This window comes from Lutjanus erythropterus, chromosome 2, assembly GCF_056507025.1.
Source record: "Lutjanus erythropterus isolate fLutEry1 chromosome 2, fLutEry1.hap2, whole genome shotgun sequence".
NCBI classification, from domain to species: domain Eukaryota; kingdom Metazoa; phylum Chordata; class Actinopteri; order Lutjaniformes; family Lutjanidae; genus Lutjanus; species Lutjanus erythropterus.
In genome coordinates this window covers 21,944,181-21,969,907 of record NC_139318.1, presented here as the reverse complement: position 1 = coordinate 21,969,907, position 25,727 = coordinate 21,944,181, and the positions used below count along the sequence as shown (strand labels likewise).

The window sequence follows — 25,727 nt, the reverse complement described above, 5'->3', positions numbered from 1 at the left end:
CAACTATCCATTTTCCTTCTTATATCTTGAGATGGCGTGGTCAGTGCACGCAAACTCTCATATTCTTGCTTTAGTTGTGACTCATATTTTCCCACTGATTTAATCATGTCACCTAATTCAGTTTTAGAGCAATCTGCCTTAAGTTTAGATCTGGTGAGTTGGACTTCGGCTTTAAAGTTTACATATATGAACATAAACTTTCTTTCCTTTTTTGTTATCTCCTCTTTTTTAAACTCAAGCATTTTCTCTGTTAGGTGTTTCTCCCTATCTGATTGCCTCACCTCTTGCTCAGGCAGAGATGGTGACTCTGGGAGCCCTATCCGGTGAATTTCAAGATCTGCATGAATTTCAGCTATACGCTCTTCAATCTGTTGTCTTTCTGAATCTTCAAGTTCAGTTTCTAATTTCTCTTCCAGTTGTGCCATTTCCTCTTCTAGAGCCAAAAGCACTTGCTCTAGTACTCGAATATCTGATGTACTCTGCTCCATTGCAAAGCTACTTTTAAACCACTATACTGTAATACTGAGTGATGAAATAAAAACTTACAGAATGAACAGGAAAATAAACACTATCAGTTAACAAACAAGTTACATCATCCATTCAACTTACATTTTCAAATGCAATTTTCATTTCCCTCATTTTTCTGTCCTTTTGGTAAGGGAATGTGCAAAAAATATTAATTTGAAACTGAATTAGAAATAATGTGTCCAAACTTGAAAGATACAGTCTGACCTGGTACCCCCAATGCGTATTACTTATTGCAAACAGCCTTGTCCAGCGGCGTCCCACTGTTGCCTTGGACCCTCTTCCGCTCTGGATTAGGCGATTGCAGTCAGGATGCTCGATGAATGCTGATATATGCAGGCATATCTGAAGTCTGAAGCATGGCCGGTGGAGACCTCAGGAACGCCAGCTGATCTTGCTGCTCAGTCCCATGAATGGCCACGTTTTTCACTATAACTGCTCCTAAAGTCTTCTTCTTGGACAGAGAAGCCACGCTCCAACTGATGTTTGATGTGTGTTTATTGTCTTCTTTTTCACTCAGCAAACACCGTGAAAAACTAAAATAAATTATCACACACAGCAGAATCTATTAGCACACAAATAATGCACAAATAAAAATATTATAAGGCAAAATAAAACACAAACACATACCGTGTACGCCTTCCATCCAAAAATTTAGGAGTCAATCAAAATCTTCATGCACAGCCGTTCTTCTGTACAAAATCTTCCTGCATGTGGCCTCTAACAGCAGAACACACAATGCCACTCTCTTATAAACTGCTGAGCATGTGAACAGAGCATGCTGCCTACTCGGTACAATACAATGGTTTGGCCAATAGATGTCGCCACTGCCTCATAAACAAGGTTCACCATCAAAAAACTATTTACAATACAATCTCAAGACAAAAGAAAACAAAAACATTCAAATCTCTTGAGACATTTTCTGAGTCAGCTACACAGTGTTATTTTCAAACTGGACCTTGTAAGCTGAAGGACATGGAGGATGTTGCTCAGTAGCACGGTGACATTAACTCTAACATGTTTTCTTTCTCTTTTGACTTTTTCACAGAACAGAGATGAAGTTCAAGTCACTCTCTCAGTCAAGTGGTCAAAGGGTCCTCCACCTCGGAAATGTAAAGTGGAGCTGCAGAAAGCTCTTATAAATTGGGCCAACAAAAACGAATTTCATGGAGACTTGTCTGTTTTAAAGATGTCAGAAGATGGGAGAGCTGTGATAAACATTAAACCCGCTCCAGGTGAAGTGTAACTGTTTTTAATTTTTAAGTATTTTTAAGCAAAACTTAAATTGCACATCTATTGATGAATTTTCAAAAAACATTCAGACATTTTGAGCTTCATCGTGTATTGATATAGGTTTTACAATTCAGTTTGTTGTTCTTATATTTCTTGTGACAAATTCATTTTGTGTTTGTCTTCTTTTCAAGGTGTGACTGAGCTTCAGAAATTGTGTGGTAAACCACTGACAACGAAAGATGAGAAAACAACAGTCACAATAGTATCTGTTAGTCTGACACCATCTGAGCCTGAGACACAAATACCAGACGATGCTTCACTGGCCCTTCCTCCTTCGTTTGCATCAGAGCCACAACATGTACGTGCTGTGTAGTAACGAAGTGCAGATTATCATATTAAATTTGATTTGATTCAATTATTGTTTCTCTGTCCAGGTGAAAGGACAACTGGGTGAACAAAGTAGTGACATGACTACATGTAATATCCCAATGCACGATTACTGGTATGTGAACCAGGCCTACAAGGAGGAAATTAAACGCATCGAGGAAGAGAGTGGAGTTAAAATCGCGACCGAAGTGAAGCTGACATTTGAAGCAGATCGGAGAAATGGAGATCCAAACTATGCTTTCTCTGAGTTCATTAACCTTGTCCAGAAGTGCTCAGTTGAATCCAGGGGCTTCACTGTTCCTCTGCAGAAAGTGAATCCAGAAGAGTTGAAGGACGCATTAAACATCGTCCAGAGATCTAAGAACAAGGTTTTGCTCACTCTGTCCTCTGAAGAAATTACCGTATGTGGGCCAAGAAAAAGTCAAGATGCCATCAGAAGATCCTTAAATGCAACACAAAATAATGTGAATACCTGCACATCTGCTGGAGAGTCTACACGGGCATCTCAAGACACACCACTGAACATTGGCATGAGCATCAGAGACCCTCCTGTTGATGCTGGATCTACCATGGAGGAGAACTCCAGGAAGCTGAAGGCTACTTCCATCGATAAGTTTGGTGTGGACTTTAAGAGATTAGGCATCAGTCAAAGCAAAGCCGATGACAGAGCTGATTATAAAAGATCTGGAAGAATCCAGCACCAGAGGTTTCCAACACCACCCATGAGCCGCACTCAACACCATGATGTTACTGGCTCACCATGGTTCAGAGGCTCACTGAAGAACTCCAGCAATGTTCATCCAAGCAATCCTTATCAGTCAGAGGGGGCCACCGGTGGACCTGTGTTTAATAGGCAATCAGGATACAGCATGCACAACACTGAAGCACCCACAGGAAAGGGAGCAACATCAGGAGACAACAAGGACGAAGAATGTCTTATATGCAAAGATACCTTCATCAATAAGACGCAGCTCAAGTGTAAACATGAATTTTGTGAGGAATGCCTGGCACAGTCCAAGAAAATGTTGGGACCCATCTGTCCTGTATGCAAAGACGTCTTTGGTAAAATGGAGGGAGACCAGCCAGATGGAAAAATGACATGGAAGTCATATCCTTCATCCCTCCCTGGATTCCCACACTGTGGCAATATCATCATCACCTATGATATTCCAGGTGGAATACAGACGGTAAATGCCTGTTTAAATATATGAAGGGATTGTGTCAGATTTGTTACTTGTTGAATTTTCTTTAACTTTTTTTTTTTTTTTTAGAAGTAATGTATATATTTTTCCCTCCCCCTTTGCAGGAAAAGCATCCACATCCTGGAAAGTACTACTCCTCCATTCACAGAACAGCATATCTGCCAGACAACAAAGAGGGCAGGGAAGTGCTGCACTTGTTGAAGAAAGCGTTTGACCAGAAGCTCATTTTCACTATCGGGATGTCCAGAACGACTGGGCTGGATGACCAAGTGACCTGGAACGACATTCAACACAAGACCTCAGTGTCAGGAGGACCACAGTGGTACAGTAGCCAAACCTCAAAGTTCTTTCTTCTTTTTTGATGCCAAGTCTACTGAAATGTGACATATTAACCCTTGTACATATTTTGTTTCCACAGTTTTGGGTATCCTGACCCTGACTACCTGAGCAGGGTCAAAGATGAGCTGAAGGCCAAAGGCATCAAGTGAAGACTTGGATCCAAAGTAGCTGAAGAGAGAAGTAGAATTACCACCTTGCAGTTGTTTGTATGCCTCCGTCAAATAGTCAAGTTCCAATTTGCATCCATGTCTGTCTAGACATGTACTTTATATATAGCAGACTTTGAATTAATTAAATAAAAATCATAGTGTTTTTTTGCAAAGTGGAAGTAATCATTTCATTGTCATGTATGCTTCTAGTGAGTAATTCTCAGTGAGAAATATACTGTCTCCACTCTGAGACTATTTTTGCAGAGGACTGATAGAGAGCTGAACATTATGATGTCACAGTGAGGTTGACCTTAAATCTTTTGGATTTTATCCTGTTAGACATTGAAATGAATTTTTGAGTTGTGACCAAAACATGTTTTGCGAAGTCACAGTGACCTTTGACCACCAAAATGTGATTTGTTCATCCTTGAGTCCAAGTGGACATTTGTGCCAATTTTGAAGAAATTCCATCAAGGTGATTGTGAGGTACCACGTTCACAAGAATTGGATGGACAGCAACCTGATACAGCCTGAAAACATAATGATAAAACAGAGATTTTTTTTTTTCAAAAACATCAATCACCGAAATGAACGAACTATTTTACTATTTTTGTTTTAATGTGCACCAGACAACATTTAAAGCTTAGAAGTTAATGATTATCAACATGTATTAACTTTTTTTTAAATGGAGGATTTCCTCAGTTATTTGTTCAGTGAGAATTTCATAACAGATAAGGAGTGTCTCGATATACTAGTATTGACTCTAACCGTTAAACATATTGAATGATCTTAAATCACAGACAGTCTCTCCACTATCCATGAAATGTAACTGCACCTTCTGTACATGCAATAAACAAAGCTTTTGTTTGTTTTTAATCTTAATAGATATTGCAAGAATACTGTTATTATACCACAATAATCACGTAGTGAAAATCTGATATTGTCATTGAAAACAGAAATAAAACAGAATAACATCTGCATACATACATTTAATATGTCAACTGTACATGTGATCTGATTTAATGTTTGCCAAATAAATGATTAAACCAACCCACACTGACTCATCATTGTCTTCTTTACTGTATCAGCGAAAAAAGACAAAAACCACAAAATGCACTGATTTGTTTTCTGTACAATTTTTAAAATTTTATTTATAACAATATCTGTTATTTAGTTTGTAAAGTACTCCAGCAAAAATTAAACATTATTCTCTTTCCAGAAGAAAGTCTGAGCCTCCATGCATCGTGTACTATAAAAGCTATGTGTCATTTTTCATTTAAAAAACAAAAAAAAAAAACAAGGACTAATCAAAAAAAAATTCTGAAAATGCATGTATGATTTTGCAAAAATGTTCTTTAGGTAAAATGATTGTACTTCTCTCTCAATTAAAGACAAAACATATACAACAGCATAAAATAACAACTCGCCGACAGGTAAGCAAAATAAAAACTTGTTATTGTAGTTACATTAAAGATTGGTGTTACTTTTCACATGCATTAAGATATGGCTGACACATTTCTGACAGAAGCAGCATTTTGGGACAGAGGCTGAGCGTAAGGACGTGTCAGAGCGACCAGAATGGTAGCATTAGCAGCAGCAGGGCACAGAGGAGAGAGTGAGAGATTAGAAAGAGCTCGATGAGAGCGGAGAAATGCTAAGGACCAAATGAACATAATGCACTTAAGACTGAGTCATTACAAAACTGTGAACGTACAGACTTCGATCCTCTAAAGGTAGAAAGATAAATCTACTCACAAAGCCAGACGGGTGTTATCTGGTCTTTACAAAAACAATGGACTGGAGAAATTAAAGACAAGCAAAAGATCCATCTCGATCATTTTTTTTTTTCCTTCCATTTCACCATGATTGCAGCCTCCCTTTCCTTCTGGAGGAAAACCCCTGTAACATGATGCAGACATGACACTGTCCTTCAAAGTCTCCTATCTGCTAATTACCCACCCATGACGGCATTAAGCCTTACCATCTCTTCACATCGGTAATCTCCACCCACCACTCTGCCTGGAATGTTTAACTTCCTCACTCTCCAGCTCCATAATCACACACCGAAAAACGCCTCTCATCCTCTCACTTCAGCGACACATGAGCTCCAACTGTCATACAATGTGATAAAAACAAACATACCTGTTTTACATCTTACGGTATAAAGTCGACAGTACACACTATACCGTAAAATATGAATTCTGTGCAAGGAAGACAACACAATCATTTCATGAACATTGTTCTCTGAGAAAAAATTACGTGGAAATACTGTAGTTGCCATCTGGTATTGACATTTTACATGTGCTATACACAAACGGTGCTATTACAAATCTGTCTCACACAATCTCGCCAAGAAAACCCAGCGAGAAAACATATGTACCGATTTAGAAAACTTTGAGTTTTGCCTTTCCCGCTCAAAGTCGACACAAACAACAAACAGTTGGCACTGGTGAAATGGAACAATGTTTTTTTCTTTTCTATACAATTCATACAAAAATAAAAAATTAAAATTGCTCCAATGATAGCATCTTTTCTTCTGATTTTCTTGTTTCCATTTCATTTTGCACAGAGGTAGTGGCTATTTAGGTAAAGGGTAAGGGACAAAGTGTAAATTAAAAATCTCTCATAGAAAATGTTACTCATTTTTGACCAGAGGAATCTCAAAAGAACAAAATATAATACTGCAATCACATACAAAAGTAGTCCTTCATTTTTGTACATTTTATACAGTGTTCACACTTTTTATCAATTTTCTCTCACACTTTTTATCGATTTTTTTTTGTTTCGTTTTTCTTTTAAAAGGCAAGAAGAGGGGTGTGTTTGGAATAGCATGATCCAGGCTAATGGACAGTCTATGCCAGTGGGTCCACAAGGGGCTCCTCATCTCCACGTGATAGCAACTCCTTCTTCTCGTCTGTGCTGGCCAGAGAGTTGCGACTGTTGTGAGCTCCCATGTACAGAGTGGCATATACTGGATTTGTGAAGTTGGTGGGCTGGAAAGGTTTAAAAATATACATTAGATATTATGTTACCACTTTTTAACTGATTAATTAAACTTTAGTAATATAGTTATTTTACTGTTAACAGACATTCAAATCATGTTTATATGATGATGATGTGTAGCTGTAATATGAGAAAGACTGCAAACAGGTGGCCACCATAGTGTTTCCTGTTTCCAATGGAACCTCCTAAACTTCTAATCAAACAGCAAAACTAGGCAGGATTGATCAAATATGGATTATATTTTATATAATGTATAAATATTCTGTTACCGTTGTTTAAAATGTATTAGCAATAATAAATATGAAGCTACTTCAGGTAGACTTTAAAATACAAGCACAAAAAGTAAAGTAGGTTTAGGCTACAAAACTACTTCATTAGATTTATGAAACAAAACTACCAAGTAGTTTTGGTCTGTCAGTTTAAAGGGAAAGTTCACCCCAAAAGAAGGAGAACAGACATCTGCCTTCTCTCCAATATAATTGTACTAAATCAAACTCGGCTTGTGTTGCTCAAAGAACCAAAATATACATTTGAAAAAGTCAAAACCAGTGATTCCTTCAAAAAAATCATGACCTGGTTACTCAAGCTAATTTGCAGATCTTGTTATGAGCAGTTCCATGTAGGAATTATTTTCCTACATGTAGAAAAGAAAGTAGATCTGGTTGATTCTACTGCGGAAGGAAAGTATTCCCTACATGAAACTGCTTCCAACAAGGTCTGTAGATTATCTTGAGTAACTGGATCATGATATCTGTAAACAGACACTGCTGTTGAGTTTTTCGAATGTACAGTTTAATTTGGAACTGTCCCTTTAGGAAAATATTAGCTGTGGATTAAAATAAGTATGTTATTTATGTATGTTCACATATGTACATGATGTACTTATAAGTAAGTACTTAAGGTATTATAATCATTATTAAGAGTATTAACATTTGCAGATGGTTTATAAATCATTAATTAAGTGTTACGAATATTTGGTCCCTCTCTCTATTTAATTATTTTAATAATTTATAAATCATTAACAGATACTTAATGAAGTAAATAAAATGTGCGCATCAATAAACTATTAGTTTATTAATTTAAACCGAATGCAACTGTGATTGTCTTATCAGCTATGATAGAATATATATTTGAAACTAATTGATCTATTTTACACAAACTAGTGATAAAATAAAACAAAATAACATTTCATTGTTTGTTAACAGTCAAATAACTGTGAATTAAAGTTTAATTAACTATCAATTTACCAGTTAATTAATAACGACTATTATAAAGTGCTACTGATATTATTTATATGTGCAGAGGCCACAGCATTTGTGTTGACATATGCATGCTGGGTATTTATTTCTACCTTGTCTGGGTCCAGTGTGAAGTCTGCGTCCAGCAGCTCCCCGGCGTCGTCATCAGGCTCGCCCTCGTAGATCTTGTAGGCAGGGTTTCCGATCTCAACATTCATGGCCCCGTTGGTCATCCTCTGGTGCTGGAAGCCCTTGGCCCTACACAAAATATTAAGGGTTCAGTCATACCTTTGTGTCTTATTCAAGGTTATAAAGAGCCTGAAACAGTGCAAGCAGGGACACAGCCACATTATGAAGGGGGGGGGGGAGAGGCATCACGTGACTCTCACCACCATCCAGGCTGAGGGAACTAAGCCACGGCACAGGCACCAACACAAACCCAGCATTCACTGAGCCCATGACAGATCCACACACAGTAGACCTTGATACTCGACTGTTAATGTACAGACTAGGGATGAAACGATCACTGGTTTCTCGATAAATCACAGTAAAATTCCTGACGATTAGTATTACCGTTTTTGCTGTGCTTTGAAAAACTCAGGGTAAATACTGTTCAGCACAGGTGTCGTTTACACTGAGGTCAGGTCCACACCGCTTCTTGAAATGGCTGGCTTTGTCCCCACCACTTTTCAAAACCATAATCTGTTAAAAATATTCTGAAAAGTATCTTGCACCAAGAAATGTTAACATACAAATGAGAAAGTTTTGGGAATTGTTTATTTGCACGTTAAGAACACCTACAATGAGTCCTGATTGGTTTGAGCTGACTCATGAATTCTTGTGAAGTCTCTGTTTCTCTAACATATGCAGCATCGACACAGCATCTAAGCTACTTTGCATCTAAAGGCAGACTTATTTTCTAACATTATTATTATATTATATATTATATATTATATTATTATATTATATTATTTTTGCTAACATTATTAACATCATTCCTTCCTATTTTGTGATATTTTATGGCTGTTATGTTGAATATTGTTATTGCTGGGCTGACTGACTGCGGTGGTACTTTCTACAGTAGTTGTGATGTTGGCATTGTTCCACTGCCCTTTTTACCTGCTATATTTATCTCTCATACTGATTAGTAAAAATCACATCATTAAATTGCCTAAAATCACATTGTTTAAAAAATGATTTTTGATCTGACCCCTTATGCCCCCGACTTTTCCACACAAAGTGACACCTATGCTGTCCAGCATCGACCAGATTTAGCAAGTCTCCCAGATGCAGGTGCATCAGCAACACAGGTTTGTTTTGCATATGTGAAAACACTGACATTGCAAAGGGCAGGATGGTGTTTCAAATCGTTGACAGGTTTTCAAAATAAAACTTATGTATCAGTGCTTTTTGAACATTTTCAGTACATTTTAACAATACTGCAATAATACTGAAAACTGTGATCATTTTGGCCGCGATAATCATGATGTGAAATTTTCATATTGTTTCATCTCTAGTGCAGACTATCCTTTACAACCACAATAAATCCACAATAGATTCTGTAAAATATGCTATGAATGTCTGCATCAGCGATGGCATCTGCATCTGAGTAAATGCTTGATTTTACACGCATTTTCCAAAATTGAGCTTGGAAGAATGCTGTCACTCCGTCCATCTCTCGCTATGAGAGACACTACTTTAACACAAACCACAGCACAGTACAGTAAATACAATATGGCACAATATGATGGACAACATTATGACCAACAGATCTACAGCACTGGCAGATCTATTCAATGCATCTGTTCAATAGATCTGCCCCAGAGCCACTCTGACGAGGGCAGTTAAACAGGAGAGAAACTGTAGGGGCAGGATGAACTACAGCTCCCATGAACATCTGAGAGGATGGCGCGACATTCACCACAGGACCAAACACTGCACAGCAACCAAGACTTATGGGTAAGGGAAAGACAGAAAGAGAGTGAGAGAGCATCAGGATGCAGAGTTGAATGAGGGAATGGAAGGAAAGTGTAACCCTGGCAACCGTTACCGCAAGCGTCTGGAGCCGGTTTTGCCGGGCCGGCTAGACCTGAGGAGCAGAAGAGATGCCATTACAGAGAGGAGAGGAAAAGTGCAGACGGAGGAAAGGAAAGAAGGGAGAGAAAGAGGGAGGGAGGGAGAGAGGAAAAACATAGGCAAAAAGAGGTCTCCACTGTCTCTTGTTTTAAATGTTTGACTGTCACTCACCCTCTCATCCTTCTTCTATACCAGATCAACGCTCCTGCAGCCAGCAGAACCAGCAGCAACAGTAGCAGCACAGGGATCACTATGGAGGCTGTGCCTACACACACAAACGTACACCAACACACACTAGCATAAGAACGCTGCATGGAGAATCCTCAATCATATCCAGTCGAAAGAACTTCTATCATTGGTGTTAGGAGTGTCAACTTACGTCCACCTGTGCTCGGGCCACTGTCACTGTTGGCCACAGACTCACAGCGATACCCTTCCCAACCCGGTGAACATCTACAAACAAAGAAAAGAGGGAATAATAGATACTGAAATAGGTGCATGTATGAAGTGATACCCTCACTACCTGTGGATACTAGAACAGCTCCTTCTGTATCTTTAAAAGAAAAATAAAGACCTGTCTTTTTAATCTGGACCTCTGATTCACAATTTTGGAAAAAAAAAAACTTTGTTTGTACAGCTCTGTGCTGACAACTGTCATGGCCACAGGCATTATGTTTCAGGTCACCCCATTCTTGTGAATGTGATATCTTAAGAAAAGCACAGATGACAGTTTGTCCATAACCACACACAAATATCTAAAAGGATAAAATATTTTATATCCAAAAGGTCAAGGGTCAACTTCACTGTGACATCATAATGTTCAGCTCTCTATCAGTCCTCTGTACTCCTCTGTAAAAACAGTCTAAGTGAAGACAGCATGTTTCTCACTGGAAATTATTAACTGGAATAACAAATGAATGCTGATAACTTTTTTGATTTTGCCAAAGACATGCACTGCATACCTTTTATTAAATTCCTTCAAAGTTACAAGTCAATATAGTGGGAAGTTATTACATTCCTTCAGTGTCTTCATTTGAAACATTATATGAGTCTGGACAGACATGGATGTAAACTGTAACCTGACTGGTTGGCAGAGACATACAGCTTGGGACAATGTATGTGAGGATTCATGTTAATGTTGGCTGAACTTTTGCTGCATTTGGCAGTTGTGGTGGCATTGCAGTAGGTGCTTCACCATCTGTTGTCTGTTGAAATTTTTGTTTCTTTTCTTTCTTTATTTATTGTCATTTTTATTCTTGTCTGTGTTGTTTTAATTTTGCTATGAGAAGCATACCGGGCTGCGTCTGTGTATAAAAGCTACAATTTACTGTAATTAAAGCTGAGTTGAGCTGAGTTGGTGATATTCAAACTCAAATTTTAACACTTATGTATGAAACACACTGGTCCTCACCTGCACTCTGGAAGCCGGGTGATGGGGTTTATAGAGCACTGGCCATTTGCACAGTACTCATTTGTATCACATGTGTAACAGCTGGGTTGGACTCTTCCATTTGTGCAGCTATTCAAGACAGAAAAAATTGTGAATGGCAATGTGGAAGACTAGACAACGCTGCATATGTAGGTCTTTTTGTGCTGAAGAAATCTTTTGTGTCTGACCGCTCTTACCGACAGGTGAAGTCTGTGGATGTGAAACTGTTGCTGGGGATACACTCGCCATCACGACAGTAGTGACACTTGTTAATCTCACATGTGTTGCCAGTGTACTGAGGCAGACAGCGGCACAGTTTGGAGCCATTTTCACTCTGTAGACATGTACCTTTGTTCAGGCAGTGGCCCTCACAGCTTCCTGCTCAAACACACACACACACACACACACACAAAAACAAACATATAAGTGCCCTGTCACCAGCCACATCAAAATCTAATACAGGTACTCTGTAATTCGGACTTGGTCAGGAGAATTATTTGAGCATTTTTAAACTTGCATGTGGGCTACAGAGTAGGAACACTCACTGTATTGGCACTGGTCTCCCAGGAAGTCAGCGGGGCAGCGGCACGTCGGCTGGTTTCCTGTACTGACTGTGCAGTTGCCTCCATTTTTGCAGTAATCCCTACAAGTGTACAGGTTACAGTTTGGTCCTGTGAAGCCTGTCAGGCAGCGACAAGTAGGAGAGCCTGTGGAAAGACAGACACATGAAAATATAAATAGATGTGTTGTGTTTTTAAAAGAAAGTTAAAAACTTATCTCATCACTTTAGCTTTTAACTGGCTCTGACTTTTCTGATACAGGCCTGAAACTCTTTTTTGCACTGTGCTTTGCACTGCTACACTTCTCTTAAAATGCTGTATTTTAGTTGATTTTATTCATCCTATGTACTCTGTTTTTAACTTTATTGTTATTATTATTCAGTGGGTTTTATTTTACCTTATATTATACTTTCCATATATTCTATTTGCATCCTTTTTAATCTTACCTTTACTAGTATCAAGTGGGGTTTATTCTATCGCGTCTCTTGCCACTCCTCCTCCTCCTCCTCCTACTACTACTACCAATAACAATAATAATAATAATAATAATAATAATTAATAATAATATGATAATAAGAGTAATAATAACAGTACAGTTTATTACAGATAGCTATAGATAACTAGCTAAATAGCTATCTATAACTAAACTAGCTCTATAGCTGAACTAGCTATAGATAGCCTGTTTGTAAGACCGGGGAGGTTTTAAGAGTCACTAGTCTTTACTAGGAGATACAGCTGGATGCCATCAGTGTAGCAGTGGAATGAAATGTTACATCTCTGTATAATGTGGACAAATGGGAGCATATAGAGAGAATAAAATCACTCCCACTATCAAAACCAAAGGCACTCCACAATAGTAGGGGGAGACATGGTCACCAGTAGAAACAAGGAATTTTCTGTTTGTCAAATAAGAGCACAGCCATTTCTGAGCCATCTCAGATGTACCAGCAAGAGAAAGATAAAACAAAATACCAAAACCAGCTTGTAATGTCCATGTCCTACCTGTAGGGGAGGGTGTGCATGTGCCTCCATTCTTGCAGTAGTCCCTGCACTGGTCAATCTCACATCGTTCTCCTCCATAATTCGGCTGGCAGCGACACTTGGGCTGCTTGTGAGCGTTCAGGAAACAGCTGCCACCGTTCATACACTGGGTCAAGCAGGGACCACTGGGAGGAGCTGGAGATGACATTTTTTTCAGTAATACAGAATGATTTAGATGTCAATGTCTCTGTGTGTGTGTGTGTGTGTGTGTCTTCTGTATGTGAGAGCGTGTGTTTACTCACAGATAGGAGACAGTGTGGGAGTGGGCAGCTCCACACATGTGCCGTTGTCCAGCGTGCGTCCATTGGGACAGGTGCAGACTGGTCCACTGGGGCTCAACAGACACAGCCACTCACATTTCTTCCTGTCACAGGGATTAGTCACTGACAGAAAAATAATTCAGAGTTAGGAAAAAACACTCCCTACTTTATTCCTCTCCTCTTTGATTTAGTGAGTTTTGTCTGTTTTCTACTCACTCTCAGGCTGCTTGTATCGGTGGTACAAAACTATATCTGTGGCGTGGTTCATTCCTGTTGTCAGATTCTCAATGGGTCCTTTGCCAAACTTGTTCACTCGGAAGACATAGTTGTTGATGTAGGTGACGCCATAGACGTAGTCCTCAAAGACGTCGATGCTGAACGGGTGATGGAGCTCTGCATAGAAACAGAGAGGACATGTTATAAAAGCTTCAAAGACAGGATAAGGCTTGGGGAGTAACAGATTACATGAAACCAAGTTATGCAATTAGGATACAAAACTTATTTTTATTAGTTGCTTCCCCTATCACACTGATGACGTGTGAACTTTTTCTGGATGCCAGAAAAAGTTTGAGAACTGCTGTATTAATGTCTTTGTGCTTGGTATTGTTTGGAACAGAAAGTTACATTTCTTTAATTTTGTAATACTTGGATCAGGTTACCGACTGACTGTAATTAGTAATTGTACCTAAATACATTTTTACATGCTAAAATACACATTCTTGCATCACCCACCCACATCACACTGAGTCCTGATTTATAATGTCTGCTCATTAATATGGATTACAACACAAGCTGTGTCATTGTGAGTTTGCACCACTCAACTGTTCTTAATGCTGTTTACAGCCACAACTGCATCGCTGCCGTTCAGCCTCACACTGCAGATCAAGGAGAGTTTAGCGTCGGCCCAGTACAGACGCTCATTGAAGTAGTCCACAGCCAGACCTACACAGACAGACAGAGCAGTGTTAGACAAGTTTTAAAAGATTAAAGATTTACATTTTGTATCATGTCACAGAACAGATCATTAAAGACAAATATTCGTGCATGTGGATGTGTGTGTGTGTGTGTGTGTGTGTGTGTGGATGTGGATGTTTTACCAGTTGGCCACTGTATGTTTTCCTCCACCAGAGTTTCTCTCATGGTTCCATCCATAGCAGCTGTTTCTATCTTGGGATGGTTCCCCCAGTCTGCCCAGTACATTTTCCTAATGAAGTAAATGTAAAAGCTCCATTTATCACTGCTGATATCACACCTAAATCTACTGTACATCTGTGTTCTTATGATTTTGTACAAGACCCGCTCACCCTCTCTGGGGGTCGACCACAATGGCGTAAGGCTCATCAATCATGCCCGAGATGAGAGTTTTGCGGTGGCGTCCTCCGCTTAGCTGGGCCACCTCAATGACGTCTCTGCCAGAGTCGGTCCAGTACAGGTTTCCCGCCACCCAGTCCACAGCGATGCCACGGGGCATCTTCAAATCAGGGATCTGAACACAGAGAAAAACAGCATTAAGACTCTTCAAAACTGGACACACATGCTTTACCTGCCCTGTTTATGTTTACATCAGTTATATACGTAAGTACAAACACACAGAAATACTTGGAGTGTAATGACACCAAAAACTCAAGGTATAATAGTGTCACAATGAAAAGTCTGCTAGAGGTGTAACGATCAATTAAATGACCAGTTGTCAACTACTAAATTATTCACCAACTATTTTAAACATCAATTACTTGGTTTGAGTAAGTTTTTAAGAATCCATGACAGTAAGCTGAATAAATTGACATTGCTTTGCTTTGGGAAACACTGATCAACATTTTTCACAATTTTCTGGCATTTTATAGACCAAACAACTAATCAATAAATTGAGAAAATAATCAGCAAATTAATCACAATGAAAATAAGAGTTTATTGCAGTCATAAAGTTTACAATACCATATTAATGCCAATATTTTAAAAAAGGGCAACTTGAAAAAATGTCTTCATGAACCTTTAACCTTTATTAAATAATAAATCTGATCTGTGCAGCAGTTTTTGTTCGTATAAGATTATGTTTTTCCTTGTAACCAGCTGTGATGTAAGCAAAAAATTGGCATGAATGTTTGAATTATGTATCAACAGTTGCAAAACAAAACCAAGTCAGCAGTCAGTGGCAGTCCCTTTGTAAAATAAAATTAAAAATAAAATAATTAAAATGATTAACCATGCAATATCATAGTAGATATTGTCACAGTTCAGACATTTTTAATCACAATATACTGTTACATCCCTAATAAATACACTTACCTCCACGTTTGTGACCCTCGATTCACTTTGTCGCCGGTTGCGGTTGCTGTTGGGGGAGGAGGAGGAAGAAGGCAAGTCGTAGGAAGAAATGCGCCCTGTGTGCCAGTTTGTCCAGTAAATGCGGTTGGTCTTGACATGCAGGTCCATGGCATCAATGCGCACGTTGGCGTCACCCTGGAAGATCTGCTCATAGCGCCAGTTTGGCATGGAAGGGTCCAGGCTGCGGATCTCACTGTCGTCAGCGATGTAGAGCACCTGTCTCAGAGCTGAAGATACAACAGATTGTTGTAGCAGAGCAGAGTTCAGTGGACACAGAGTAAATCCAACAAGTGTCACTTAAGGTAGAAGTACTCACCATCAGCCTTGCAGGTCTCATTGATTCTGGTGAAGTACTTGTGGCAGCTGCACTTATAGGAACCCTTCGTGTTGTTGCAGATGTGGGAACAGATTCCAAACTGCCTGCACTCGTTCTTATCTGTGAAATACACCAAGGCCACACATTACATACACATTACACGTAGTTGTAGCCACAACATGGACTCAGGGTTCCTGCACATTTTACATTTCAAAATTTCATGTTTTTCCAAACTCAATTTTCTAGACTTCTCTGTAGAAGTCTAGAAAATTGAGAAGAGTACAAATAGCTAGGTATTTATTGACAACTAAATCATCTTAAAATAGATCTGTTAATATGTATGTTATGTTCTGGCTATGAGTGATTGATTTGATTTGATTTTCTTTCATTTTCATGTCATGTGTGCAAAGTGCCCAACCCTCATGGATTTGCAGTACATTGCAGTGTTCAAACAATTTCTTTTCACTACAAAATTACAGTTAGGACATTTTAGTAAAAAGTACATCCTTTATGCTGTTTGCAGGACAGAAAAACAGAAGATGAATCTCTCTCAACACTCACACAATAAACAAAGTCTGTCCTCCTCTGAAGTGCCATAAAACCTGCCCGTCTCTACAGCTCACGGTAATGTTCCTGAGCACAACTGTGCACCGATACGATCTTAGTCCTTTGATTGAATTATACTTAACATAAGGGTCTACACTATAGCTTTTCTTTATGAGACAGTAAATTCCTAATTTTGGTTTATGCCAGTATGTTGCCAAATAATTGGCAGAAGATTGTAGCTAGGTATCGTAGGCTAAATACGACATACCGATGTCAAATGTTTCTGCCCAAAGAGGAAGTCAACTAACCACTGCTACCTATAGTCAAGTTATTTTTCCTTAAGATATTGAATACGTATTGTATTGTTTGGTTTCCCTCATATTTTTACTGAAAAAGTTGAAAAAGCTAAATAATAATTTTCATGATGTCTGTGCAGCCTTGTTTAGTCACTGTGTCCACATGGAAGCAACACTGAACGCAGCTGTAAAGGTATGATTTCCTTATGCAGAAAAGATCGCCCATTAACTTTTCTGGTAACTTCATCCCTGCATAACTTATAAATATTCAGACAAGATTAATATTTGGTTTGAGATGATATGCATATATGCCTGAAGTTTTCAAAGTCAGAGGCAGGGGAGGCTTGGTGAACGGAAGCGAAAACATATTAGTATAATAATATTAGTTGTGAAATCACACAGAATAGCTAAAATGTATTTGATGTGGTTAAAGACATAATTCAGTGTTGGGAGATGATACTGTTTTTCTTTGTCAGGAAATAATAAATACCTTTGGACAGACCTTATTTGTGCATTTGGTGTAGTCTGACGTTATGTAACACAGTAATATGAGACTATTGCCTTTTTGGGGTGGGGGTGGGGGGTTACTGTGGAATCAAATGACAAAATCATGATCCTACAGACATCCAGGAATTGAGTGAAACTAAAAAAAAATTCTGAGCTTTGTCTGAAAGGAGCCCACAGTCTCAAGACTTTAAAACCCCCTGTACATCCAATTCAGATACATTGCTGCATTTTCTTTCAATCTAATTTGGTCGTGGATGTCTGGATTTGGCTCAGTTATCAGGCACATGGAGCAGAGCTGCGTTGCAGGCTGTGATGTACAGGCGTAAAGACAGCTCTGTGTAGGTGTCTGCGTTCAGACACACGCTATACTTCTTGCCTTACATAAAGCTCGCTCTGGCACGTGCTCTAACACAGTGGCAAACGTTGGCTGTGCTGGCTGCCTGCTCCAAACGCAATGAAAAACACTCTGCTGGATTAGTTTACTTTTGGAAATTCAGAATTTTATACCTTAGAAAACAGAATAGGGGCACTGGTCTGGAAACAAATGTGTTTCCATACTATGTTTTCTTTCTTTTTCTTTAGACCTGGAAATAATAAACTAATATCAATTCCAGAATTTTCCATCCTGCGTGGGAACACTGTAAAATGTACAAAATAGAATATGAGCAGAGAAAACTGTACCTTCACATCTGTTACGTCCATTGGACTGGAAGCCGGGTTTGCAGGAGCAGAACGAGTCGGTGCCATTCACCACACAATGAGCTTCATCTCCGTCTCCACACACCGTCCTGTTACTGCGACAGTCATTCAGCACCGTGTCTGCAAGAACGCAAAATGAGCAGCATGCATTCACGCTGATAACTCCACATAATGTCATGAAGACAAATACTGTATACTGCAACACAACACACCTTTCTTATTGCAGTTTATTTCATCAGAGCCATAGTCCTCGCAGTCGTTGAAGTAGTTGCAGCGCAGGATGGAGCTGATGCAATGGCCATTGGAGCACTGGAACTCATCCTTTTGACAGATTGGTGTGGAAGGAGGCAATTCTAGAGGAGTCACAGAGAAGTTGTTACCCTGATTATCACGTGCAAAAGTCATCTGACTCTATGACTTAGAGCCACGTCCTATGGCAATTTCAATAAAATGCATTCCTGAATTGTTAAGGGAATAGTACGGATTATTTCAAGTGGGGTTGTATGAGATACTTATACTTACTTACTTATATAATGGCAGTTTCTTGTCAGAACGGGCTGCCTGATGGCAAGTAAAGTGGTGAAAATATTCTGAATATAGCATACACTTAAAAGTGATATGTTTTTATTATGTGGACCTTTTTAAGAGGCTAAAACAGGTTTTGGTTCTGACCCTGTCCACAGCAGTATATTGTTCTTGGCACTCTTCACTGTTTCTCCAAACTGAGGTGTGCAGAACGTCATCTTCTGTAACTGATACAGTGACTACTGATAAATACCTCATACAACCCACTTCAAATAATCCACACTATCCCTTTAATGTGACTTTACAGTAAGCTAGTAAAACCTACGGCAGTTGACTTCATCGCTGTTGTCCCCACAGTTGTTGACACCATCACAGCGTTTAGATAACGGCAGACACACACGGTCGTTATGACAGCGGAACTGTCTTGTGGGCGGACACTGGAATTTAACTGAGGGACAGAGCGAGAGAGACACATTAAAGAAAAGAGACGCCCTTATTTAAGCAAGGTGTCAGACAGTCATCAGAAACCCCATGTGTTAAATGTAGAGATTCTCACCGCACTCTTCTGGATTCTCATCTGAGTTGTCGCCACAGTCGTCCTCCCCATCACACTTCCAGCCCAGGGGTTTACAGAGAGTGTTGTTACACTGGAACTCATCCAGGGGGCAGTGTCTATCCACTGAAACGACGGTGAGACAGGAGAAAAGAGGAATGAATGAAACATAATATCATCCACGTCTTCAGCATGACATGTTAGGCTCTATGCGTGTTTCTTACCACCGCTGTCACATTTCTCCTCATCGCTGCCGTCCACACAGTCAGCGTCAGAATCACAGCGCCAGCGGATGGGGATGCAATGGCCATTTTTGCACTGGAACTGATCGCTGTCGCACTTCACATCACAGCCATTCTGGACCAAAGCAAAGAAATGAATTTTTGGTTAGGTGTGGTGCGGTGTGTCAAATTTCAAAGCAGAATGTCAAATCAGGAAGGAAACACTTGAGCGGTACCTCATCTGAACCATCAGCACAGTCGTGGTCCCCATCGCACTTCCAGCGCCCAGCAATGCAACGCCCGTTTGTGCAGGCAAACTCGCTCTCTGAACACTGCCGAGGCACTGAGGACAGAGAGGAGACATCTTAGGAGGATAATTGAGCAGGAACAGAGAGCAGAGGCGAGAAGCGAGGAGAGGCGTAAAGGGAAGAAAAGAGAAAAGGTGGGAATAGAGCAAAAAGAACACAGGGTGCTCTGTGGTGAGCCAGACGTACGTGAATAAAAATAATCACAGGACTGACTCATGGGGCACAGAGGTGGGGATGGTACAACATTCTGTACTGTACGTGGTGGAGGAGCTGGAGGAGCTAGTAGGATTTGAAAGGGAAGGAAAGGGCTCACAGAACAACAAAAAAAAAACAAGCTGGGGGCACACGGAGGATTGGGTAGCTGAGGTTGTGGATGGTTGAGCTGAAACTGTGAAAACACCTACCTCTGGCTCACATCAACAGGCCAGTGTGAAATGCAAAATAGACATGAGATGATGTGAGATGTGCAAATGGCCACAGAACTAAGTAACGCAAAAAGAAATCAAAGTCTCAACCATGCTTGTAGTTGAGTAAATATAACAGACAAACACGCAGTGAGAGGTGATACATTGCTTACCGCAATAACCAGCCACATCGGAACGGTCTGCTCACAGTAGAGCTTGTATTATGTTAGAAATTATTGTTTTCATACACACTATGAGCTGTGGTCGTGGCTATACAAAAAGCAAAGAGAACATACCACACTTGTCTTCATCAGAGTTGTCCCCACAGTCATTGTCGTAGTCACACTGCCAGCGGCCGGGCACACAGCGGTTGTTCTTACAGCGGAACTGGTACGGCTCACACGTCCGCTCATCTGAGCAGCAAACACACACAATCAGCTCAACTGAGGTCCTTTTATCAACTTCAACAGGTGGGACCAAGTCACTGTTTTGCATGTCACACGTAAGTCTGTGTGCCGTTTCAGTCTCGCTAATCCAGTAAAACTTAATACTGTCACTTGCTCTTGACACTTGATTCAGCTTAATTTTTAATTTGAAGTTCAATATTCCAACTGTCTATCTTTGCTCTCATTCTTAAATGTAAATCAGTGGCACTTAAACTTTTTCTGGCATTCCTCACTTCAGAAGCTGAAAAAGGTTCACGCGCCACACACTTTTTTTTAAATCAGTCATTAACAATGACTGGGAGCGACTAATACAAAAGGATCAACGTTGATTTTTTGTGAAATAAAGGTCAGTACAACAGCATCAGCAAACTCGTTAGTTTGCTTTCCCTACATAAATCGTATTCATTCCACTTAGTTTCAAACCCATATTTTTCCACGGTCATCTATGCCTCTCCTGCAATGGCTCTATGCCCCAGCAGTTGGGCCCCGCCCCCCAGTTTGAGAACCACTGAATGTACATGAAAATCTCTCTCTGAAAATCTGCATGGAAATACAAGTAATCTCCAGAGATGAGACAAAGTCATTGTTTTGCAAGTGACAAGTCTCAAGTCTTTGCACTCAAGCCCCAAGTCTGGACAGGCAAGTCCCAAGTTTGAGTTTCAAGTCCTGAACAAGTCATAATGCCCTCTTCACAAAATGTAGTACCATTGTAACAACAGAGCCTCCTTGTGCAGCTTCAGAGGTTGAATAAAGTTGGAAGTTGCTGCATCTCTGTCTGTAATTTTGAATCTCTACATTTCATAAATCAAACTGCATTTCATAATTAGCTGATCACCTTATCATTTTTGTACATCAAAGAAATTATCATTGGTATCATTTACTTATCATAAAGAACACTGGTTCTTCATAGTTCTCTCCTGCAGCTTGATTGGATGCTGTAGGGTTGGTTCAAACAAAGCAGATCTGACAAATTAAATCCCAACTTTCTGAGAATGAATAGTGTTAACATTAGTTGATTCAGGAAATTAAGGAATGCATTCACTTCCTTTGCACAAACTGCATTTTCAATCAAAGGTACAACCCTCAGTTTAAAGCAGATTAAGGATTATAAAACGTTTTCTACAACTGTCAAATCCTGGTTTAAACTTGGCCGAAGCATCATGACAGCAATTACATTATTACTTGAGCTCCTAATGTTTCGTGTCTTTGTTTCCAGATGTTATGTGTTTTTGTTGGTTTTATTTGTCCATACAACATGTAATTTTACAATTGCTTGGACTATCAATGCCCATCAAGGGACTGTTGTTAGAAATTAGCTTTGGCTATAAACAAGTAGACAGTACATCAGACACAGTTTATGCAACTGTACTTGTCCCTTACAAATTAACTCATAAACTAACAAACTAAGTCCAAGATGAGTCACATCTTTTTTTGACTGTGTCAAGCTGAGTTTAAACAAATTTGTGTCGAGTCCTTGAGTCCACACCTCTGCCAAATGCCTCTCCTTTATTTTATTCCCTCCATCTACACCCTGGTCCTTACCACACTCTTCCTTGGGTTCATCTGAAGCGTCTCCGCAGTCATCCTCTCCGTCACATTTCCAGCGCGCAGGGATGCAGCGCCCCGAGTCCTTGCAGCGGAACTCATCCACACCACATGTCATTTGAGCTGCAACAGAGAGGATTTAAAGGATTAGACGCGTCGACGCTGGGCGTGGGATTATTCACTCTGTTTCTGTAACAGAATTAACAGATAACAAATAGATGATAGTCTTATTATTAATGTTGCGAAATTAACTTCAATAATGACTCAAGTGAATCATGAACAGCTGAATAATGATGCATTAAGTGAACATCGACACTCTCCTGCAGTCTCTTCTGTTGTGGCTGTATGATTTTCTCTCCTTTTTAAACTCCAGCGCAACATTTTCCATTCTCTACATTCATTTTTTATTTGTTACCAACATCCAGAGTCTCCGATCGATATAAGCAGTCGACTCTTATTAGAGAGCTGTGTTCATGCTGTAGAGGAGACTTATTTGGTGAGAAAAGGTGCTTTGCTCAGTAATAATGAGCTGTGTCTTACTGCAGTTGGCAGGCTCATCAGATCCATCCACACAGTCATTGTCCCTGTCACACACCCACACCCGTGGGATGCAGCGCTTGGTGATGGCACACTGGAACTGGTTGGGGGCACATGTCACTTCCGCTGCACAGACACAAGCAGAAAGTCCACTGAATACAGAAGGATTGCTACCTAATCACAACTTCCACTAATTAAAATGACTACAAGCTGAAGTCTTGCCAGTTGCCCCTGGAGACGGCAGTATTCATTACATAATGACATGGCAATTTTGCTATTCTCACAGCCCTGCAGTTAAAGGTGCTAAAATGTAAATTCTGACCTCAGGATGGCACGACAGAACAGTTCATGTAATCTCCCTCAGTGGAGGATGAATGTGCTCAGCAAATGTCATGGCAATTACATTATGCAACATCATTTGGCCTTAGGGCCTCGCTAAAAGGAAAGGTCAAAATGGACAGTGATCCTCTGGGGTGCGTGAAAGTGTTCAGCAATGCCCCATCTGCTCATTAGATTTTTGAGATACTGTATGTGGAAGTGAAAACTGTGGCTTCAGGGAGGCCATGGAGGAAAGGTCGAGGGGTCACAACAAACAGCGGGGATCATCCGGAGGGGAAATAAATTTAGTATTCTGGACCAAAGTGTTGTTTAGATAAATGGACAGACGTGTAGAGCTCAATAGTGACGGCACACTTTTTCAGAGGCTCCAGTTCCAGAAGTGAATTTCCCATTCAATCACTCCATAGACATTTCAGAAAATCCTTATACAGTGAGTTTCAAGCCTGGAACTGAACCAACCAACTATGAGATGAATCATGAACATAAAACATTTGATTCTGAACAAAAAAAACAAAAAAACAAAAAGAAGAGAAAAGATTGGAAGGTGTAAAAAAAAGATAAAGACTACATAATTATTGTAAGCATAAAGGAACTTCAAATCCCATAAACCCTTGCAAAATTTACCTTTTGTCATTATTACAGTGTTTATATAGTTAATAGCAGTGTTGTAATATGTTCTAGTTTGTGCTGTGTGTGTATATAACTTATTTTTCCAAAAACAAGGTTAATATCATACAGAATTACTTAACTTGTATATGATTCTATCATTTCATAACCTGGTGTGTCCACCTTGGATAGTTACAAAAGTAAGACTAATAATCTTTATCCTATATTCAGAATAAGAATGAGACTTTCACTTCCAGAACCTCGCTGTTGAGCTCTATACTCTGTAAGTGTTGACACTAGCAGGGCAAAAGCTGAAACATAGCAGAGGGTCTTCAGAGAACTTGAAGAGCAACTAGACTCACGACAGTCTTTCTCATCCTCTCCCTCTCCACAGTTGTCCTGTCCATTGCAGCGGAAGATTCCAGGGATGCAGCGACTGGGGTGGGTACATTTGAACTGACTTGGCAGGCACACGTGGATGTCTGGAAAAAGAAACAGCAGGCAACAGAGTATACGAGTTATTACACGTAGGGGTGGAAGAAAATACTGATACACTTGAATATAGCGAAGAACAGCAAAGAGTGTAGAAAAGTGTGTGAAAGAAGGACACTGCAGGTCCTTCCTTTCTGCTGCTGTCAGCCCTGCTACACCAATACTGATAATTTGTCTCCACTCTAAATGTACACCAACTGTGCAGTATCAGGTCTCACTCAGGTGAAATCTCACCTCATACTGTGCAATATTTCACTCAGGTGAAATTTCCTTTCAGTGTGCACTATCAATATTCCCTCTGTATAAAGTCAACAGTTGAGTCCGTTTATTGTTTATATTGTATATATTGTTCCAATTTTTAATATTTCCTCTTGTTTAAATAGTTCATATTTTCATATTTCCACATATTGCTTAGTTATTCTTTTTTTATTAAAGTTTCTTTCTATTTTTGCTGCTGTAACACTGCAAATATCCCTGGTGTGGGACTAATGAAAGATTATCTTGTTTGCGATACTGTACTGGTTCTCAAAAACACTGCGCCGTGGCAAGATTCATGACAGAAGCTCCTTTTGTGCTGTCTTAAACTCAGACTTTATGCATATGGTGGTGTGTTATTTATGCAATGACAGTTTTTGTAAATGTACACATCATGACATTCTTGCCAATACACAGCCCTAATTACAAGTACATGTAAGATGATTTAAATGCTGTAAGTGTGTAGGTGCGTGTGTACCGCAATTAGCCTCGTCAGAGTTGTCCTGGCAGTCATTGTCACCATCGCAGATGTAGGCCGGGTTGGTGCAGATGCCTGTGCCACACTGGAACTGACCTGGTCTGCACTTAAATTCAGCTACAGTGACAAAACACAGTGTTTTACAAACCAGAACCAACATATACAATATGCTGCAACAATGTTATGTTGTTACGACTTAGTGTAGTCGGGCTCAAATCATCACTCACGGCAGTCTGCAGGCTCATCTGAGCGGTCGCCGCAGTCATCCTCAGTGTCACACTTCCACCAGAATGGAATGCATTTGTCATTTTTGCAGACAAACTGAAGGGACACAGGAGAAGTTTGTTTATTTGTATGATTTAATAATGTGTGAATACAAGCAAATGTCAGTAAAACTTTGATGAGTTGTGCATCAGACACGGTCATGAACATGCCTTTATGAATGTTTATGACTGTTGTAATTATGTCATTTTTAACTCAACTAAACTAAACTCAACTCAGTTGTATTTATATAGCAGCTTTCATACACACATGCAGCCTAAAGTGCTACACATAGCAAAATTAAAACAATAGGAACAAGAAACAAATACAAATAACCAAAGAAAGTAGCACCCCTATAGTTCAGTTAGTAGATCATGAACCCCATGTACTGAGGCTATCAGTCCTCTGCAGCAGCCACCAGTTCAACTCCTGCCTGTGGCCCATTTACTGTGTGTCATTCCCTCTCTCTCTACCCTCTTTCCTGTCATATCTTCAGCTATCCCTATCAAAAATAAAGGCAAAAGCCAAAAAAAAAACTTAAAGAAACACAAACAAACCAAAGAATAAATAACAAAAATCACAGGAACACTAAGATATAAAATTACATAAAAGAAATGATTAAAGCT

The 25,727-nt window shown here is 39.7% G+C and overlaps 2 protein-coding genes across 3 annotated transcripts in view; one reads left to right on the top strand and one right to left on the bottom strand.

Moving 5' to 3' along the window:
* The first annotated feature begins 2,013 nt into the window (after positions 1–2,013).
* Positions 2,014–3,941, top strand: LOC146331535 (uncharacterized). Its single transcript, XM_084732598.1, has 3 exons — positions 2,014–2,116; positions 2,193–3,332; positions 3,452–3,941. The coding sequence occupies exons 2-3, from the start codon at positions 2,226–2,228 to the stop codon at positions 3,707–3,709; spliced, it is 1,365 nt and encodes a 454-aa protein (XP_084588724.1). The 5' UTR covers positions 2,014–2,116; positions 2,193–2,225; the 3' UTR covers positions 3,710–3,941.
* Positions 3,942–4,955: 1,014 nt separating this feature from the next.
* Positions 4,956–25,727, bottom strand: part of LOC146331533 (low-density lipoprotein receptor-related protein 1-like) — a 147,308-nt gene continuing 126,536 nt past the window's right edge. Inside the window, exons 63-90 of one of the 2 annotated variants that reach the window (XM_084732587.1) lie at positions 25,068–25,161; positions 24,841–24,957; positions 23,978–24,097; positions 22,674–22,796; positions 22,131–22,256; positions 20,439–20,555; positions 19,667–19,773; positions 19,434–19,566; positions 19,213–19,335; positions 18,982–19,104; positions 18,344–18,484; positions 18,114–18,251; positions 16,084–16,203; positions 15,729–15,994; positions 14,747–14,928; positions 14,540–14,646; positions 14,265–14,384; positions 13,659–13,835; positions 13,425–13,565; positions 13,144–13,317; positions 12,127–12,288; positions 11,779–11,959; positions 11,564–11,671; positions 10,532–10,605; positions 10,324–10,417; positions 10,127–10,165; positions 8,190–8,334; positions 4,956–6,828 (exon numbers count right to left, since the gene is read on the bottom strand). In XM_084732587.1, coding sequence (XP_084588713.1) covers positions 6,688–6,828; positions 8,190–8,334; positions 10,127–10,165; positions 10,324–10,417; positions 10,532–10,605; positions 11,564–11,671; positions 11,779–11,959; positions 12,127–12,288; positions 13,144–13,317; positions 13,425–13,565; positions 13,659–13,835; positions 14,265–14,384; positions 14,540–14,646; positions 14,747–14,928; positions 15,729–15,994; positions 16,084–16,203; positions 18,114–18,251; positions 18,344–18,484; positions 18,982–19,104; positions 19,213–19,335; positions 19,434–19,566; positions 19,667–19,773; positions 20,439–20,555; positions 22,131–22,256; positions 22,674–22,796; positions 23,978–24,097; positions 24,841–24,957; positions 25,068–25,161 — 3,693 coding nt within the window. In that variant the 3' untranslated portion in view covers positions 4,956–6,687. The remainder of the gene's footprint in view (positions 6,829–8,189; positions 8,335–10,126; positions 10,166–10,323; positions 10,418–10,531; positions 10,606–11,563; positions 11,672–11,778; positions 11,960–12,126; positions 12,289–13,143; positions 13,318–13,424; positions 13,566–13,658; positions 13,836–14,264; positions 14,385–14,539; positions 14,647–14,746; positions 14,929–15,728; positions 15,995–16,083; positions 16,204–18,113; positions 18,252–18,343; positions 18,485–18,981; positions 19,105–19,212; positions 19,336–19,433; positions 19,567–19,666; positions 19,774–20,438; positions 20,556–22,130; positions 22,257–22,673; positions 22,797–23,977; positions 24,098–24,840; positions 24,958–25,067; positions 25,162–25,727) is intronic. The other variant, XM_084732578.1, reaches the window with a different exon arrangement.

Bases quoted from the DNA above. Each gene is read 5' to 3' on its own strand.
- LOC146331535 (XM_084732598.1), top strand. From the start codon at position 2,226: ATGACTACATGTAATATCCCAATGCACGATTACTGGTATGTGAACCAG. The intron at 3,333-3,451 runs GTAAATGCCTGT...CCCCCTTTGCAG, and splicing joins TTCCAGGTGGAATACAGACG to GAAAAGCATCCACATCCTGG.